Source organism: Thamnophis sirtalis, unplaced genomic scaffold (assembly GCF_051295495.1).
Source record: "Thamnophis sirtalis isolate CommonGarterSnake01/CBP01778 unplaced genomic scaffold, rThaSir2_p1.2 scaffold_3, whole genome shotgun sequence".
NCBI classification, from domain to species: domain Eukaryota; kingdom Metazoa; phylum Chordata; class Lepidosauria; order Squamata; family Natricidae; genus Thamnophis; species Thamnophis sirtalis.
In genome coordinates this window covers 10,312,310-10,333,405 of record NW_028261383.1, presented here as the reverse complement: position 1 = coordinate 10,333,405, position 21,096 = coordinate 10,312,310, and the positions used below count along the sequence as shown (strand labels likewise).

Genomic DNA, 21,096 nt, shown 5'->3' with positions numbered 1-21,096 from the left:
CAGAAGGAGCCTTTACCCGATGCTATCTCCGGAGGAGGCTTGTCCAGAGCAACTCCCCGAAACAACAGCACCTGGGAAGGATCGCCCACTTTTCTGCCCGCCGGTTTCGCAGCCATTGAAGACCAAGCCTCCTGGATCTGAAAAGGAAGTGACGGGAAAAAATCATCATCTCCCGAAGGATAAAATGGGGACTGCAGGAGCGATCGTAGCAGCACCCCAATGGGCTGCATTGAAGGGTCTCCTATCGGAGCATTTCCCAGGAAGGAAGGAAGGAAGGAAGGAAGGAAGGAAGGAAGGAAGGAAAAGGAAGGAAGGAGGAGCTTTTTACCTTGCTCTCAATGGGAAACGTGGAGCTGTCTTCCTCGCCCGGACTCCGCTTCCCAAGAGATTCGCGCAGGAAAAGATCCGTGATCGCCGGCGGCCACGCTTGTGGACCCGGCCTCCCTCCCCGGAACGACCCCAGCCAGGCCTTTGCTGGAAGCGCTTATAGCTTCTACCGTCCCCGTGCAGCTCCTCCCGTTCTCTAAAGGCGCCGCCCACTCAGGGGTCCACCTGCCTGCGCCCTACCTTCTGCCACGGGGGAATCGGTCCAGCGTGGGATGGTGAACTGGGCAGCGAGTCTGGAACTGCTTCGCTCCAGGCACTCAGAGAAACGGGAGAGAGGGAGGGAACAAGCTCAGGGGTGGGAGAAGGGAAAGGGATGTGCAGAGTTGGCAGGAAAAGGAGCCTCTCTTATCCACTTAGCATAGTCCTCAACTATGCTATTCCCTTAAATGATTAACATTCATGATTGTACCTTAATAACAAATAATCAATGGCTGCATTAAAAGTAGTCCTCAACTTACGACCATTTGATTAGTGGCCGAAGCTACAAAGAAACTGAAAAAAGTGACATGTCCATTTTTCATAATAAAGACCAATACAGCATCCCCATGGTCATGTGATCAAAATTCAGTCACTTGTCAACTGATTCATATTTATGACAGTTGCCATGTCCCAGGTTCATGTGACACTTTGGACAAGCAAAGTCAATGGGGAAGCCAATTTTGGGCTGAACTGTGGTTGAAAGTCGAGGACAACCTGTGTTTGAAGTGTTGAAAGGATGTGTCTGAGAGCAATATGACTTTGAGATGTATTAGGCAACCATCATTCAGTCCAAAATGTCTTCCTTCAAAAGAGAAGAATAAAGATAAGTGGGGAAAACAACAAAAACTGCTTTCTTTTGATATTATCCCCACTAAATGCAGAGTCAAAAGACCCCTTAATGCTCCATAAGAGAATCCCATCAACCATTCCATTCTGAAGAGGAAGAAAATCTCTCAGGAAATATTTCATATTTAACCATTGAAAAGGCCTGAGCTCAGAAAGATGTAATCCCTCCATTTAAAAGTAGATGAAGTTGCACAGTACATGTAGTCCTCATCTTACTACCATTCATTTAGTGACCGTTTGAAGTTTCAATGGCACTAAAAAAAGGTAACTTACAACCTCTTTTCACACTTACGACTGTTGCAACATCCCCATGGTCACATGATCCAAATTCAGACACCTGGGAATTGAATCACATTTATGACCATTGTAGTGTCCAGGGGTCACATGATCACTTCTTGCCATCTTCCCACAAGCCAAGTCAATGGGAAAAACAGATTCACTTAACAACTGTGTTGCTAATTTAACAACTGTGGTGATTCAATGAACAACTTAGCAAGAGAGGTCATAAAATGGAGCAAAATTCACTTCCCAAATGTCTCCCTTAACAACACAAATTTGAGGCTCACGTGTAGTCGTAAGTTGAGGACTACCTTATTTCTCCTATAGTAAAACAGCTCCTAGCCTATCAGAGCATGCTTGAAGTCTGCAGAGAGAAGGTTCCTGGCGTATTCCCCATTTCCTCCTCAAGAATTGCACTTCCAAAGTGGTTGAAAAAGGGAAGGAGATTCTTCTGGACTCAAAAGCACTTTTGGTTTTCCTTACCTTTCCTGCTCCAGCCCCCTTACCAAATGTGCCCATGCCTCCAATTGAACACATTGGGGTCGCTCTTGCCATCTGGTTGAAAGAAGGAAAGAGATCCTCAAACTGAACACATCGAAGAGAAAATTGTAAGCAAAAACTTTATTGTGCCGAAAAAATAACACAAGGAAATCTCCCTCAAAGCCTTTGTATCCCACCGACATTCACTGGAGGGTTTTACACAGCATTTGCCACACAGTTTACAAGGAATTTTCTCATCTCCCTTTGCTGTAATTCCTGACTATTTTACACTAACATCTTAGCCTTCCCGCATACATGTAATCAGCCAAGCTATTTAAAGCTATCTTAACCTGTATACACAGAAACCTCAACACTTCCATAAAGATTGCTTAGTTTTCCATGATACTTCCTGTTTTTCAAACAGCATACTGAGTTGGATAGGTGCAAATCGTTCCTATTTGTGTATTTTGCCTTGTCTCATAGTACATTTGGGGTTCTGAAGTGCGATTTCTCCGCGGGTGGTTCATGAAGCCAATGAGGAAAGAAGACTCGGACACGAATTTCCTTCGGGACGAAACCGACCCAGAACGAAGTCTGGGGGTCCTTTTTTATTGAGCATACACAAGGGAGGGGTGGATTCACATAGCCAATGGGGACCAATCATGATTGTGCAAGCTTACAGCATATGGTAACTCATTTACTCATGTAGACTCGAAGAACACTCATAGTCAATAAACCTTTTATCATCATGCAAACATCCAATGCTTAATTAATGTTTGAGAGTTAAACAGTTGTAACCCCTGATTTAATCAACGCTTAGTTACAAGTCTGTGGTTGCTGATCTGCTTAGTGTTAAGGGTACTGATTTAATCAACGCTTGGAGTTGGACAGTTTGTCTTACTGATCTAATCATATGGCCAATTATTGCTTTTAGTTTACTGATTTAATCATATGGTTAATTATTGCTTCTGTTCTATACGTGTTACAGTATGGCAGATGCATACCTGCACGTATATCGCAACATCTCCTCCTTTTGTTTTAAATTTTGAGGAGTCAGAAGGGAGTATCGTTTTTCTCTGGGTCTTCATCAGAGAATGCTGTTAGCAGGGCTTTGTGTTGTGAATCAAAGATTGCTGTGTTAATGTTTTTGTCCTGTGTCATACTTTCTACTGTGGACTGAATGATGATTCGGAGCACTGGGATTAAACAGGGTAAAAGGAGAAACCCTAGGAGCGCCATGCCTGCCATGAAGGCGGCTTGTTTCCAATTGCGAAAAATTCCTCCCAGGAAGCCTGCATCATCCATTAATCCTGTCCATTTTTGCACGGGTACGTGTACCAATTTCTGCAACTGAGATTGGCCACTACCTTGCCAGTTTCATCAATTTGAAAACAGCAATTTGTAAAATTAAATTTCCCACATACTCCCCCTTCCTTTTGTTTTCTCTTCAAAACATGTGAGTGGAATGCACATGTGTTTAGCTTTCAACCATGAAGGTCTAGCAACGAGGGTACAAATTTCTGGAAAGAAATTTACAGTATCCAATTTTCCATGCCACTTAGTATCAGATATCACTTTTTATGAGCTTCCAGACAGGTTTTAAACCCCAAAAATTATTCACAGCCATGCTTTCCCTTTAAGTTACAGGCTGCCCATTTTAAAAGGGATGGTTCTTCAACCTGCCCTGGCTCTTATTTTAATGAGGCCAAATTGAGTTTAGCTAATGTGCAAAAACTGTGTGTGGAGGAGATAGTTTCAATCTAATTCTGAATAGGCTCTTCTCTCTCTCTCTCTCTTTTTCCTTTTCTCTCTCTCTCTCTCTCTCTCTCTCTCTCTCTCTGTGTAGCTGCTTCTACAATACAGAAAATACATGAATACATTTTGGACAAACTTTCCCTCCCACCAGACATAAATCCAAGGTGTTCAGAATTGCTGTGCTATCATTCTCAAAATACAATTCTTACATGAATACATTAAACTGATTACAATATAAATGAGACAAGAAAGAAACCTAACAATGAATTTCTGTGAAGAAAGCAAAGAAAGAGAACTTTAGGATCAATTTTCACCCTCCCCTATAGTCTTTACAGGGATAGAAGAAAGTCCTTTGGTCTTTACTTCTCCATCTCAGGGTCCATTCTTTCATATCTGCTGGATGGCATTAAGCTTAGCTTGCTGATAAGAGTGGTCAGTCAGGTAGAGTCTGTCCCAGGCTTGGGTAAGTTTTTTCTCCTCATGTCAGATTTTATCAGAATGCAATCGCCAGCAGCCAATTCAAGAGTTAGCAGTCCTTTGTGTCTTAGGTGAAGAAAAAGAGAGGCCAAATATACAGTTCTATACAGACATAGTCCCATGTTGTGGAATCTCACCCATTCTGTCCAAATGTGGAAATCCAAACATTATTCCAGAAGGCAGACGATGTAAATGATGTAAATTTCATGGAACAGGACATTCCCACTGCTTCTATGATTAAAACACTTTTGCAGTAAGATGAGTAAATTTTCAAAAGAGACAACAACTTGTGTTGCAAACAAACAAACAAAATAACATAGGGTAGAGTACCTTGACTCACAAGCTTTTAAAAATGCACTCAGGTGTAAAAGAGAAAGGGAAGAAAAACAACTTTTTTTAAAAAATGCAATTAAAAAAAGAGGTACTTTGAGGCAACACTCCAAAATATTAGATTCCATTCAGATGGAAGCAAATTCTCATTAAGTATGTTAGAACATTTACAAATGTAAGCAAAATATCTCAAAATCATTTCTGTTTATAGGTTTAATTAAGCATTTTAAACCTCAAAAATTTCCAGAAGGAAAAGAGAAAAACCAAAATGCATTCAGAGCAGAAAAGGAAATGTAATTGCATAACTTTTAAAGGTGAAGGAGCAAGTCACCCATTTACTCCAAATTTCTCAGAAGAGAGAGGAAATAAAAATTGGTTAAAATGAGCAAAAAACTTCAGCCACCCTTCAATGACCCAAAAGGAATGAGGGAAAGAAGGGGGGGTAATGCACAGAGGCATTCACAAGTATCTCTAGGGGCATTTCATACACACGTTCATTGTAAAAATGAGCAGACACACTCTCTCCCCATTTCTCCTGCTTCCCTCCAAAGAATGACTGGGGGGGGGAAGAGGGGGGGGTTTCACGCAGGCAATCACAGGTCTTTGGATCTCTTCAGTTATCACTTTCGGGGACATATACATTCATACTGCAATCAGAGCTCATGCTTGCTCATGCCAACCAATCATTATAATTATTTCAGGAAGCTTTTTCACAAGCCACCAAGCTTCATTTTATTTATTAGAGGATCTCACATTCCCTTCAGATTTGGAAATGATAACACACAAGCATACACACACACACCATTAAACAACTTTGCAACTTACTGTACATTTGCACTGCAATCAGACTGCTTGTGTAAATTAATTTCACACACAAAAATATCCCATTTCATTCATTCTTCATGCAAAGCAATCATTACAATTATTTCAGGGAGCTGTACATAAGCCAATGAGCTCCATTTTCTATTATTAAGAAATTTCAACTTCCCTCCAGGTCTGAAAATGATTACACACACACATGCACACATACCATGAAACAACACTTTCAGGCCTGGGGGAGGTTCTGTCACTTTAAATCTTCAAATGTCTTTATTTAGCTAGCTGATCAAACATCAATTCAATTCAATTCTACATGTTATTAGATGCACACCTAAGAATTTTTTTTAACAGACATTACATCAAAGTAATCAAGTCCAATTACCTAGGTCTTCCCATTCAGTCAGGCTTTACCTCGTTACCTGCTAAATTTAAAAGACAACTATTACAGCTGCAACAATTTTCTAACATATCCCTGTGGACTCCTTAGTCACTTCGGGGAAGAAACTCAGGTGGAATTTCTCTTCAGTTCATCTGATGGTGGCCAGAAAATCAGCAAACTTGTTACAAAATCTAAATGAAAACTGTCTTCTAGGGGCCAGGTTTCGAGTAGGTTGGCCAGATAAATGTGCAGAGGGTTTTTACTCAGGGTGAAGGCAAACCTTTAGTAGGAATTTCCTTCATCTTTTACACGCACACACAAGGCAACACTCTCCTCCTTCCCCCAAAAGGAAAAAACTTTACTCACCTGAAGAGTAAATCTTCCAGGCCTGAAAAACATGAAAACAAGGTTCCCTCCCCCACAGAAAAGGCATTGTTGGGGGATTAAGGGTAAGGGAGGGGCTTGGGGCTGGGTGGGTAGAAAGCTTGCAGGCAGAGTAAAAAAAAAGGTAAAATCATCAGTTACTAAACAGATAAACTGGTAACATTATGGGGATATCACAGATGCAAAGTGGGGTTTGGATTCACATGCTTCAGGAAGGAAATAAACAGGTAAAATCATTTAAACACACGATAGAAGCAAGGATGAAACTTTTCCTGTAAATGAACTTAAAACATTTCCTGGGTTGTTACTTTAAGGCAAAGGGATGGAAGGAAGGAAAAAAAAACCTTATCTGTACTTTTTTTGGGGGGGGCAACAAACTGAGCGAAGGCAATTTCTGCCAGTTTACTCTTTTCTTTCTTTGAACACTTTAAAATCCTTGTCTTTTGGATTGAAGACAATTACTTAGTTACAATTACCTTGAGGGTGCACAAAGACTTAGGCACACATTTACATAAGAACAAGGAGAAAATAAGAAGGGAAAAAACAGAACTCTCAGGTTTTCACATCCTACATTCCCAGCACAAATCTGTTAAATTAGGGAAGGCACAAATCTTAACAAACAAACATCGTTACATAGAAGACAAAGAGACAAAGAGACAGGAGAAAAAAAGAAACCTCAACATTTTCCCCTTTTCTTTTAAGTACCTTTTTATGTAGCCAAATTAGTTTTCCTGTATTATCACAGAGCAACAGAAACAACAACAAAAATTTAAACTTTAGAGAATTAAAATTTAAAGGTACTCACCTTCTTTCCAGGCAGCCTTTGAGCTCAAACTCAAAACCCCTTTAAAACCTAGATCCAATGGTTAAGGCCAAGATAAAGTCCACCCACAGACTCAATGGGGTCTTTGCCGGCATGGGAGGCTTACCTGGGCCATATCCATTTGTTAGGCTAGCTTGGAGTCCCATCTGTGGGTCGCCAATTGTTGAGAGAAATGTCCTTCTGGGTTCAGCTCCAAGTGGGGAAGAAGACACTGGAGACATGGAGGCTGCTTGGAAAGATGGTTTACTGTTGGACAGGGCCACATGGCTTGAGCCCTGACCAGAAAAGGTGATCACATGTTTCAATGTTGATGGAGAAGAAGAGAGAAGGGAAGAGGAAGGGGCTTGCTAGGCCTTTTTGATAAGTAAACGTCATGTTGTTAAAACGCCCAGAGGGGCTCGGGGTTCCTCATGGAAGTAGGTGCCCAATTTTATCCATAAGGAGAGCTTTAAAGACCCCTTTTTCCGGGTAGATTGGACAATGATTTTAGACATCAGTCAATAAGTCAATTAAATACTTTTGAGGGGAAAACGGGAAGCGACTTGCCCATCGCTTGAATAATTACACTAGAAAATTTAGATATCCCGAAGCTCATGAAGGTGCGCTTCCTGTTCTTTCGAGAAACCCGATCCCATACTCACGAATTGAGAGGGTGCTCCGTTCGCAGACGGCCGGCCCTGGGTGCGAGGCTTTTCCCGGCCGAGGGTGAGATGAGACGGGCAGCATGGATCATCACGTCGGGGGTCACCAGATGCGATTTCTCCGCGGGTGGTTCATGAAGCCAATGAGGAAAGAAGACTCGGACACGAATTTCCTTCGGGACGAAACCGACCCAGAACGAAGTCTGGGGGTCCTTTTTTATTGAGCATACACAAGGGAGGGGTGGATTCACATAGCCAATGGGGACCAATCATGATTGTGCAAGCTTACAGCATATGGTAACTCATTTACTCATGTAGACTCGAAGAACACTCATAGTCAATAAACCTTTTATCATCATGCAAACATCCAATGCTTAATTAATGTTTGAGAGTTAAACAGTTGTAACCCCTGATTTAATCAACGCTTAGTTACAAGTCTGTGGTTGCTGATCTGCTTAGTGTTAAGGGTACTGATTTAATCAACGCTTGGAGTTGGACAGTTTGTCTTACTGATCTAATCATATGGCCAATTATTGCTTTTAGTTTACTGATTTAATCATATGGTTAATTATTGCTTCTGTTCTATACGTGTTACAGTATGGCAGATGCATACCTGCACGTATATCGCAACACTGAAGCACTTATGCCTTTATTTTATGTTTACCCTGTTAACTGAATCTCCATGGATCCTTCTGTTTAGACCAGGGATGGAGAACCTTGGCCCTTTTATGATTTGTGGACTTTAACTTCTAGAATTTGTGGTGCTTGAGAAAAAATGCTGTAGTCCAGTGGTTGGGAACTAAGGCCCATTTATGACTTGTGGACTTGAACTTCCAAAATTCCTGAGCCAGGAGTCTACAAGTCAAAAAAGGAGCAAAAATCACCATCCGGATTAGACTCTGACCTTCCAATTGCTGGAGGCCATACTGTGCATTTGGCCTTTTTCCCTGGGAAAACTGAGCCTTTCGAAGGAATCCTAGGACTCTTCGCCATATTTCCCCTTTTGAGATTATAACTTTTATTGTGAATATTCAGATGTCTCATTACAAGCAATCCTTTTCTTGAAGAGCAATGAAATATTGACTGTAATCCTTTCTCCATTTTCAATGTATTGGACACCTAAAGACTTTTCAGTAGGAAGGAACTAGAAACAACAACATAATTCAATAAGTCTAGGCCAGGGGGTTCCAAACTTGGCAACTTTAAGCCTTGTAGACGTCAACTCCCAAAATCCCCCAGCCAGCATGGTAATACATGTGCTAGAGGAAATCTGGGAGTTGACATCCACAAGTCTTGAAGTTGCCAAGTTTGGAGATCTCTAGTCAAGGCCCTGATGGATTTTGATGTTAAGAAATTCCATCTCTATGTTTTCCAAGGTGGGTTTCAATGAATTGGCAATTGTCAGTTATACTGAAACAACACATTCTTAACATTCATGATTGTGCCTTAAAAACAAATAATCAATTGCTGCTTTACAATTAGTCCTCAACTTACAATCATTTCTTCAGTGACCATTTAAAGTTATGACGACATTGAAAAAAATGATTTATGATTTTTTTCATACAAATGTTGCAGCATCCCTATACCATGTGATCAAAATTCAGACACTTTGCAACTGGCCTGCATTTTTGTTCTGGTTGGAGCATCCCAGGGTCATTTGATCGCCATATGAAACTTTCCGACAAGCAAGGTCAATGGGGGAAACTGATTCACTTAACAACCATGTTACTAACTGAACAACTGTGGCAAAACAAGTTGTATAATGGAACAAAACTGTCCTGCTTAGCCATGGAAATTTTGGGCTTGTGGCCATAAGTCAAGGGCCACCTGTATTTTCTAAAGTGGTTCCTATAATTGTCCAATTTACCAACCCAAAAGAGTCTATATCTGAAATGTATGCGTTAAACCTTTAACTACTGTATAAGTTAGGGCATTATTAAAAATCAAGGACAATATATATTGTATCTCAGACTAGAAATCGGTTAAACACAACTAATGTTAGTTGGTGCAGACACAGCGCTATCCTTTCAGTTATCACTTTTGACAAAACTCTCAAGTCTCATAATGGTTCAATAGTTCATTCTCTCCCATCACTTTGTCCCATTGATGTGCTCACTATTTTTCTTTGTTCTGGCATGATTTCTTCACATGGCTGTAGTAGATCCGCTAGTTGATCCTTCCAACGTTAGGGAAATATGAGTAGTTAACACCACCAGGTCTGGACTCACCACTTAGATTACAATGTTTCTTCTTGAAATATTTCAGCATCTTCTCTATACTCTAAGCCAGCTTTCTGCACCCTTATGTTGTCTGAATATCTTATCCCAAAGGTGTTTTTATCAAAAGGCAACGGGACTTTGTTTTTCCTTGAAGACATTTCGCTTCTCATTCAAGAAGAAGCAGAACTGAAGAAACATCTTGGATGAGAAGGGAAATTTCTTCAGGGGAAATGATAAAAGCACCTTTGGGACAAACACAACCTGGATGACTGAGAAACTCCATAGACATTTGGATGTGTTACTTTCCAAATCCTTACTTAACTTTGCTGTTCGCACTGACAAAAGTTGATTACTTGTTCTATGTTATGAACACTGAGAGCGTATCCACTGGAGACACATTCTGTGTATCTCCAATCACACTTGGCCAATGAGATCATTCCATTCCCTTCCCATTCCCATTTCTATTTCTATATTCTATTCCATTTCTATTCTTATTATTTCCAATCTTATTCTACTCTACTCTACTACAAAGATCTAATATCCAAAACTTAATACCTAGTTCTACAAGATAATTCTTTTTAATGGATCAAGATGTTTCTGCTGCTTCAGAAGACCTTGCCATACTCCACTCATTTCTACAGATTCTCCTGGGATACTTCTATGGGCATGAATCAAATTTTGAGAATCAACATGAACCAATTCATATCATTTTTTTCCTGCTGTGAGTCCTCTTATGGCAATTAAGGTCACTCCAACTTCTGAATTTCTTTCCACACTGCACACACTGATACGGCTTCTCCCCCGTGTGGATTGTTTTATGGAGCTTAAGATTCCTGCCATCTCTGAAACTCTTTCCACAGTCGATGCATTTAAACGGTTTCTCTCCTGTGTGGATCCTATTGTGGGAGGTAAGCTGACCACTCTCTCTATAACATTTTCCACACTCCAGGCATTTATAGGGTTTCTCCCCTGAGTGAAGCTTTCTATGGCCCCTGAGTGAACTATTATGTCTAAAGCTTCTCCCACACTCATGACATGTGTATGGTTTCTCCCCAGTGTGGATTCTCTTGTGGATACTAAGGTAACCACTTCTTCTGAAACTCATGTCACACTCCGTGCACTTATAGGGTTTCTCCCCTGTGTGAATCCTTTTATGGATTGTCAGTTCTCTAGAATCAATGAAGCGTTTTCCACACTCCTGGCACTGATATGGTTTCTCCCCAGTGTGGGTCCTGCTGTGTAGAATATAGTCATTTTTTGTATTGAAGCTCTTTCCACATGTACGGCATTCATATGGTTTATCCCCGGTGTGAAGCCTTTTGTGGCGAGAGAGAGAACCCAAACCAGTGAAACATTTGCCACATTCGTTGCACTTATAAGGCTTTTCACCCATGTGTGTCCTTTTATGGTCAGTAAGATTCTTTTGATTAGCAAAGCACTTCCCACACTCGGTACATTGATATGGCTTCTCTCCACTGTGGATTCTTCTATGGAAACTTAAGTGGCTGGATTTACGGAAGCTCTTACCACACTCCAGGCATTTGTATGGTTTCTCCCCTGTGTGGATCCGTTTGTGGGCATAAAGGCTGCTAGGATTGGTAAAGCACTTTCCACACTGCAGGCATTGAAATGGCTTCTCCCCTGTGTGGATTCTGTAATGAGAATTAAGGTTTGATGAGAAACGGAAGCTCTTTCCACACTCTGTGCATTGAAATGGTTTTTCTCCTGTGTGGAGCCTCTCATGTGATTTAAGATGAGCTTTTTGACTGAAACTTTTTCTACAGTGCAGGCATTTATAAGGTTTCTCCCCTTTATGCATCTTGTTATGTTTATTTAGCGTATCAAGTCTATTGAAACTTTTCCCACACTCCAAGCATTCATATGGTTTCTCCCCTGTGTGAATCCTCTTATGGTGAGTAAAGGCATTGGGGGTCCTGAAGCATTTTCCACACTCTGTGCATTTATAAGGCTTCTCTCCAGTGTGGATCCTCTTATGTAAATTGAAGTTTCCTTTTTGGGTGAAGCTCTTTCCGCACACAGTGCAACGATATGGCTTTTCCCCTGTATGGATCCTATTATGGCAAGTGAGGTCACTTGCAGAGCGGAAGCTCTTCCCACATTCCAGGCATTTACATGACTTATTCCCAGTGGGGCTTTTTTTCTGGGAATTCGGTTCCTTGCTCTGAGTAAACCTCATTCTCCCCTCCCTGAATTGATGCAACTTCTCCTCTCTTTGGAGGCTTTGATGGGAAGTAAGGGAGGTGCTGCTTTCGAAGGACTTTCCCCTATTAATCCATTGATGCTGCTTCCTCTCTTTATGGACCCTCTTATGTGAACTGAGATGATTTTTCTGCCTGAAAGTCCTTCCACAATCCAGACATTTGTGTGGATCCTCTGCTTTGTGAATCTTTTTATGCAATGCAAGAGAGCGGCTTGTACTAAAGCTTTCTTCACACTCCGTACATTTGTAAACTTCTCTTCCTTCTTGTATTCTTTCATGTAAAGGAGGAGGAAGGGTCCTTCCCGAGTGTTGCCTGCTTTCATCTTGTTTCTCTCCAGAAAGGCTTTCACAACAGTCACATAATCCAGATTCATCTTGAAGTGTTTTCCCACACCTTGAACACACTTCTTTTTCTTGGCAATCATCTGTGTCCAATAAGACATTGGTATCTGCACAAGGTAAACCAGAGCAATTATCCAGCTCAATCGTTAACAGGTTTTCCTCAGAACTTTGCTTTCCATACATTTTTTCTGCAACTTCCCTTTTCTCTTTTGGCAAAGGTGCTGCTGCCTCTTTGTCAGAATCCTCCATCTTCCATCCATCACCTGCTTGCAACAGGAAAAAAAAAAAGGTTAACACAAACTTAGATGCAAAAGAGATCAAACATCATTGCTGTATATCAAACTTGCTCCAAACTCCCATTTGTTCAAAATATTGTGCTATGCTTGGTATTAACTTGATATAAGATTTGACCTTTGCAGCTTTCTTGTCCTCAATGTTACAGAATGAAAACCTGAACATTTTGGTTGAGATCATTTAAAATTGGAGGAGAGGGGGAGGTCCTCAGCTCTACTGTTGAGGATGGAGAACCAATTGGTTTAATTTCAATTTGAGAAAGTAGAAATGTTGAGGGATTTGGACCTGGAACTGAATTTCAATCCCTTCTCCATTAAGAGATTAGATTAGATTAGATCAGTGTTTTTCAACCACTGTGCCGCGGCACACTAGTGTGCCGTGACATAGTGTAAGGTGTGCCGTGGGAGAATTACTTTATATATAGTCAATATAGGCACAGAGTTAAATTTTTTTAACATTTTCTAATGGTGGTGTGCCGCGTGATTTTTTTCATGAAAAAAGTGTGCCTTTGCACAAAAAAGGTTGAAAAACACTGGATTAGATACTTTATTTGTATGCTGCCCTTTTCCCTGAGGGGACTCAGGGCGGCTCACAATTCAGGGGGAGGGAGGACAAACAAGTTACAAACATGAAAACAATACATCATTAAAAAAGCACAAGTCATACTATTCGAGTGGGGTTGAAATCTTTAGCCCCAGGCCTGTCGGGACAGCCAGGACTTAAGGGCTACGCGGAAGGTCTGGAGGGTGGTGAGGGTACGAATCTCCACGGGGAGATCGTTCCAGAGGGTCGGAGCAGCCACCGAGAAGGCTCTCCTCCGGGTAGTTGCCAGCCGACATTGGCCGGCTGATGGAATTCGGAGGCCTAATCTATGGGATCTTATTGGCCTAGTGGAGGTAATTGGCAGTAGGCAGTCTCTCAAGTACCCAGATCCAATACCATGAAGGGCTTTGTAGGTGACAACTAGCACCTTGAAGCGCACCAGGAGATCAACAGGCAGCCAGTACAGCTCGCGGAGGATAGGTGTTACGTGGGTGAAACGAGGTGCACCCACGATCGCTTGCGCGGCTGCATTCTGGACCAGCTGAAGTCGCCGAATACTCTTCAAGGGCAGCCCCATGTAGAGCACATTGCAGTATTCCAGGCTAGAGGTCACAAGGGCACGAGTGACTGTTGTGAGAGCCTCCCGGTTCAGGTAGGGACGCAACTGGTGCACCAGGCGAACCTGGGCAAATGCCCCCCTGGTCACAGCTGACAAATGGTGTTCAAAGGTCAGCTGTGGATCCAGGAGGACTCCCAAGTTGCGGACCCTATCTGAGGGGCGTAGTATTTGACCCCCCAGCCTGAGAGATGGAACACTTGGCCAATTAGTGGGAGGGAAGCACAACAGCCACTTGGTTTTATCTGGATTGAGTACAAGCTTGTTAACCCCCATCCAGTCTCTAACAGCTTCAAGACCCTGGCTCATCACGTCCATCCCTTCATTGAGTTGGCATGGGGCGGACAGATACAACTGTGTATCATCCGCATACTGGTGGTATTTTATCCCGTGCCGTCGAATGATCTCGCCCAGCGGTTTCATGTAGATATTAAAAAGAAGGGGGGACAGGACTGAACCCTGTGGCACCCCATATGTTAGGGGCCTGGGGGTCAATCTCTGCCCTCCGACTAATACCGACTGCGACCTGTCCGAGAGGTAAGAGGAGAACCACCGTAAAACAGTGCCTCCCACCCCCACCTCCCGCAGTCGTTGCAGAAGGATACCATGGTCGATGGTATCGAAAGCCGCAGAGAGGTCAAGGAGTACCAGGATGGAGGTGTGGCCTCCATCCCTGGCTCTCCAGAGATCATCGGTCAATGCGACCAAAGCGGTTTCTGTGCTGCAGCCAGGCCTGAAGCCTGACTGGAATGGATCAAGATAACTAGCTTCCTCCAAGGACCGCTGGAGCTGAAAGGCCACCACCTTCTCAACAACCTTCCCCACAAAGGGAGGTTGGAGACTGGACGATAGTTGTTTAGAACGGCTGGATCCAAAGATGGTTTCTTCAGGAGGGGTCTCACAACCGCCGCCTTTAAAGCGGGGGGAAAGACCCCCTCCCGTAAGGAGGCGGCAACAACCGCCTGGATCCAGCCCCGTGTCACCTCCCTGCTGTTAACAACCAGCCAGGAGGGGCACGGGTCCAGCACGCATGTGGGGGCACCTACAGTTCTCATGGCCTTGTCCACGTCCTCAGGGGTAACAGCCTGAAAATCAACCCAGCGATGACCTACCAGATTATCCCTTAGTGCCTCGGCTGGTTCTGCAGAATTGGAGTCCAGGTCCGCCCGAAACCGAGCAACTTTATCCGCGAGGAATTGGACGTAATCCTCAGCCCTGCCTATTTAGGAGGGAACGGGTTATCCTGAACAGGGCGGCTGGGTGCGACTCAGCGGAAGCAATCAGAGAGGCAATGTGAGTTCTTTTTGACGTCCTGATTGCCCGGATGTACTCTCTGATGCAAGATGTTAAAAGTGCTCGGTTCGATTCGGATTTACTGGATCTCCATTGGTGCTCTAGGCGTCTCTTTCGGCGCTTCATCTCCCGGAGTTCCTCAGTAAACCAAGGGGCTCTCCTGGATCCACTGCCTCGGAGCGGCCGTAGAGGCGCAATCTGGTTAAGAGACTCCGTCGCTGCCGAATTCCAAGCAGCAACCAGAGTCTCCACCGGACTGCGGGCGAGAGTATCAGGAATAACCCCAAGCTCCGTCTGGAACCCCAAGGGGTCCATAAGTCGCCTGGGGCGGAACCACCTGCTCGGTTCCTCCTCCCTACAGTGGGGGTTTGGTCTCCGAAAGTCAAGCCTCAGTAGGTAGTGGTCCGACCATGACAGGGGTAAGATCTCACTACCCCTCAGACCAAGATCACAGCTCCACTGCTCCGAGAGAAATACGAGGTTTTTCCTTGAACAAAACTGGTTCTCACTCTGAGCTGTTCATTCATCTTTATACCAAAGGCGCTTTTTCTTAAGACAACTGGAATGTTGTTTCCCTTCTCATCCAAGATGAGTTCAGTTCTGATTGAACAATGGAGGATGGAAGAATTGATATTCCTTGTAGTCATCTTGTCATAAGCACTCATTCCGACCAGATGATTGCAATGAGTATAAATCCTTCTGATAAAACTTTGGACCCTTTGGGGCTCTTCAGTGTCATCATAATAGACCAAAAACTAACCAAATGAAAGCAACTATCTGGATCCCTTTCAGTCGGGGTTCAGGCCTGGTTACGCCACTCAAACTGCTTTGGTCGCGCTGATCGATGATCTCTGGCAGGCCAGGGATAGAGGACATTCCTCTATCCTAGTGCTTCTTGACCTCTCAGCGGCCTTCGATATCATCGACTATGGTATCCTTCTGCGGCGGTTACGGGAGGTGGGAGTGGGAGGCACCGTTTTACGGTGGTTCTCCTCCTACCTCTTGGATAGGTCGCAGTCGGTGTTGGTTGGAGGACAGAGATCGACCCCTAAGCCCCTCAAATATGGGGTGCCGCAGGGTTCGGTCCTGTCCCCCCTCCTATTTAATATCTACATGAAGCAGCTGGGTGAGATCATACGCTGGCACGGGATAAATATCATCAATATGTGGACGATACTCAATTGTATCTGTCCGCCCCGTGCCAACTCAGCGAAGCAGTGGAAGTGATGTGCCAGTGCCTGGAGGCTGTCAGGGTCTGGATGGGAGCGAACAAGCTTGCACTCAACCCAGACAAGACCGAGTGGCTATTGATGCTGCCTCCCAAGGACAGTCCAGACATTCCACGTCTTAGCCTGGGGGGTGAAATTATACAACCCTCAGAGAGGGCCCGCAATTTGGGTGTCCTCCTGGACCTGCAGCTGACGTTAGAACACCATCTGTCAGCTGTGACCAGGGGGGCTTTTGCCCAGGTTCGCCTGGTGCACCAGTTGCGGCCCTATCTGGACCGGGAGGCACTTCGAATGGTCACTCACGCCCTCGTCACCTCAAGCCTGGATTACTGTAACGCGCTCTACATGAGGCTACCCCTGAAGAGTGTTTGAAGACTGCAGTTGGTCCAGAATGCAGCCGCGCGAGCGATATTGGGTGTACCTAGATACACCCATGTTACACCCATCCTCCGCGAGCTGCACTGGCTCCGCATTGGTCTCTGAACGTGCTTCAAGGTGCTAGTCGTTACTTTTAAAGCCCTACATGGTTTAGGACCTGGCTACCTGAGAGACCGCCTCCTGCCACATACCTCCCAACGACCAACTAGATCTCACAGGTTGGGCCTCCTCCGGGTGCCATCGACCGGACAATGCTGGCTGGCGACTCCCCAGGGGAGAGCCTTCTCTGTAGTTGCACCGGCCCTGTAGAACGATCTACCCGTAGAGATCCGGACCCTTACCACTCTCCCGGCCTTCCGTAAAGCCACCAAGACCTGGCTGTTCCGGCAGGCCTGGGGCTGTTGATCAATGTCCAGCCCCACCTACAATGAATGGATGATGTGCAATTTTAATAATGTACCTTATTTTTTAATTTTGTAATGTTTTTTATCTGTCTGTAAGCCGCCCAGAGTCCCTAGGGAGTGGGCGGCATACAAATTTTATTAAATTGGAAAATTGGAAACTTCTAAAAAGCTCTCTAGAAAGTGGGACAGGCAGGATCAGAAACTAGCTAAGATGGGAAACTTCATGGAGACAGTGTGGAGGTTTAAGGCCACTTTATCAGAGTAAGTATGAGTAGAAATGTAGAGCAGGATACTCTCATCTACTGCATACATCGAACAAACTAGCATTTTATTTGAGAAACAAATTGGCTGTTCACGTCCACTACCCTTTCAGTCCAGGGAAAGAGATTCTTTCAGAGAATTGTGCAGTAGGTATCCAAATGCAGTCAGAGATGCTGACACAAAATATATAAATGTGTGTGTGTGTGTGTGTGTGTGTGTGTGTGTGTGTGTGTGTGTGTGTGTGTGCAATCATACTTGGCCAATAAATAATTCTATTCTATTTTATTCTATTCTATTCATTTACACACACACACACACACACAAACACACAACATACAGACACACAAACATATATATACATATACTGTAAATATATATTTACAGTAAAATTAAAATATTTTACATCAATATTTATAGTAAAGAAGATAATCAGGCTAATAGGAACACCATGAGGTAAGTTTACACAGTGCAAAGGGAAAGAAAAGTGGTAAAGACAGAAACTCCCCTTTTACACTCACAGTAACCAATCACAGCATAGATTGCCTCATGCAGGAAACAGCTCTCTCTCTCTCTCATATATATGTGTGTGTGTGTGTGTGTGTGCGCGTGTGTATGTGTGTATATATATATATATATATATGTGTGTGTGTGTGTTTGTGTGTGTGTGTGTGTGTGTATTTTACATCAATATTTACAATAAACAAGATAATCAGGCTCGAAGAACATGTTGGAAGATCTCACCTGCAGAGGATCTGGCAGATCAGACAGACCATTCTGCTAGTAGTTACAACCTAGATGTAACTATCTTATCTATTGAAAAAATAGCATTTATCTGAAAAACAGATCAGTTGCTCATGTCTCCCACACTTTCAGTCCAGAGGAAAGAGAATCTGTCTGGGAATTGCGCATCAGGTGTCCAAAACGGCCAGAGATGCTGAGACGAGCTTGTCTTTTTATGTAAATTAATATCTTTGGCAGTAAACATTTACAGTAAACAAGAAATTCAGGCTAACAAGAGCATGATGAGATAAACAAACACCACAAGATCATCATGAGGTAAAATTTCAGAGCCCACAGTGGAAAAAGGGCGGGAAACCAGGACACTCCCTCTTTATATTCATATTAACCAATCCCAGCATCGATTGTCTCATGCAGGAAACAGCTCTCTCCAACCAATCAACTGAATGATCTGACTCTTGTACAACACTGTTCCAACTATTAAATTTCAATATCTTAGCAGAAACCCTTACCTAAGGAGGCCATATTCCTTGCGTTTTCCAGCATGACCTCTTGGTACAGGGCTTTTTGCTCAGAATCCAGCAGGGCCCACTCCTCCACGGAGAAAAACACAGCTACGTTCCTCAAGCAATACCAAATCCTGACACAGGTAGAGGGGGAAAAATTAAACATATTCCATGAGCGTTCTTAACAATGAACACTTCAATAAATTACTTGCAAGTCATCTTCTTGATGAACATATTCCACCTGCAGAATTTCCAAGTTGGACAAATTTGCATCTTCCCTGGAGAACCTTTCCAAAAACATAAACAGGAAAGAGCCTCTGGCTAGAGATACATCTAGGTCTGTGATGGCGAACCAATGGCATGCGTGCCACAGGTGGTACGCAGAGCCATTTGTTAGGGCACATGAGGCGTTGTCCTGTCAGCTCCAGTGCCCAAGCTGGCCAGCTGACTTTGGTCTTCTTTTTCGGCCATTTTTCGCCCTCCAGAGGCTTCAGGGAAGCCTTCTGAAATCTCCAGAGAGGGAGGCTGTTTTCGCCCTCCCCAGGCTGCTAGAAAGCCTTTGGAGCCTGGGGAGGGCGAAAAAAGCGGTGCATTGTGCGCCCAAAGAAAGGGAAAGAACAGGGGTCATGCATACATCCATGCAGGGTGATCATGCACATAGCATATGGGCATGGCCACGCCTGCGTACAACCCCCCTGCACTCCCCCTGCTTTTGGCACTTGATGGGGAAAAGGTTAGCCATCACTGATCCAGGTAGTGTGTTATTGGCTTGGCCAATTCCACAACCCCATATTCCTTTGCTTTCCACTGATGGGCTGATGCTTGGATGTGTTGGCCCAATCCAACACTGAGTTGCAATGAGCCAATGAATTGTATTAAATCAAGGAAGGTGGGGTTCAACATTTCATTTCTGGGCAAGAGTAAAGCTTGGGCTTTACATCTTACTTTCGCGTTCTTGTGTTAGTAGCGCTTCATAAAACCTTAGTAAGGCCACACTTGGAATACTGGATCCAGTTTTTGACCACATTACAAAAGAGATGTGGAGATTTTGGAAAAAGTGCAGAGAAGGACAACTGAGATGATTAAAGGTCTGGAGAGTGAAACGTACGAAGAATGGTTGCAGGAACTGGATGGAACTGGAATTGGGTAGGGCCAGTCTAGAGAAAAGAAGGACTAGGGTTGACACGATAGTAGTATTCCACCTCATTTTTTGTTGTCCCCTTCTTTTGCATTCAATGGATAGAACTAAAAAAGGAGAAATGGAATTAAGGAGAAACTTCCTAGCAGTGAGGTCAGACAATTGTCTGAAATGCTACAGGATCTCCTGCTTGAACAGGGGGTTGGACTAGAAGACCTCTAAGGTCCCTTCCAGCTTTATTCAGATTGATTCATTGATTGACTCATTTTATTGTTTTAGCAAAGCTTTCATGACTTTCCATAATTTTCAATCTTGAATACCACATCTTGAATATTCAATATTTGTTTGTTGCTTTCCCTTTGAGAGTGCCACTGATACAAAAGTAAGATTTTATGTCTGTCAAGTTCTGTGTCCTTTGGCATTTTGACTGGAATGATATGGAACGTTGGTCTTATTGGGAAGCTGCCAATGAATTACATTCATACAACATGTCTCTGTACAAGATGTCAAGCTCAAGCATAGGAGACAAGGAAGAAGCCCCCCCCCCAAAAAAAAGAATACAGGAATCCTACACTCAGGAGTCCCTGAGCCACCACACAGAGTTGATAATTATTTCACAATGGCAGCTAAATAATCCTTGCGATCCCCTGTCTTAAAACACATCACCATGAGACCACCTCAGGGAAGCAGTCCTCCGAAGGATTTTGCAGTAGTTTCGTAACTGTTTGATGCCACAACGGCACTGAAAAAAGTTCCTTGTGGCTGTTTTTCACACTTATGACCGTTGCAGCATCTCCCACGAGACCAAAATTCAACCGCTTGGCCACTGAATCTTATTTATGACGGTTGCAGTGTCCCGGGGCTATGGGAATCCCTTTTTGATACCTTCTGACAAGCAAAGGCAATGGGGGAAGCCAGTTTTGCATAATAACCGCATTACTAACTTAACAACTATGATGATTTATTTAATAACTGCGGCAAGAGAACTCTTAAAATGAAGCAAAACCCGTTTAACAAATCTCGCTTTTAGCGACAGGCATTTTGCACTCAGTTGTGGTTATTTGACTATCTAGGAGTCCCAGACCAATCATTCAAATGATGCAAATCACACTGAAGGAATAAGCAGAGTGAAGTACCAATCACTGTCGAGTGCTCAAGTGTGCCTTGCACAAACCTGGTATAAAAGATAAACAACAGCCATTTTTGCATGAAATAGTAGGGCACATACAGGTGGTACCAATGACAGCATGCAGGGTTCCAGTCTATTTAGTTTTAGAGGAGCAAAGTGGAGGGAGGTCACACTAAATATTTGCCACGTTACCCTCAGAAAGCTGT

The 21,096-nt window shown here is 43.5% G+C and overlaps 1 protein-coding gene across 1 annotated transcript in view; it reads right to left on the bottom strand.

Moving 5' to 3' along the window:
* The window catches only part of LOC148047139 (uncharacterized), a 30,450-nt gene that overhangs the window by 6,580 nt on the left and 2,774 nt on the right, over positions 1-21,096 (bottom strand). The window contains exons 3-5 of the mRNA XM_087708341.1: positions 20,500-20,516; positions 18,630-18,739; positions 10,519-12,627 (exon numbers count right to left, since the gene is read on the bottom strand). Coding sequence (XP_087564467.1) covers positions 10,519-12,627; positions 18,630-18,739; positions 20,500-20,516 — 2,236 coding nt within the window. The remainder of the gene's footprint in view (positions 1-10,518; positions 12,628-18,629; positions 18,740-20,499; positions 20,517-21,096) is intronic.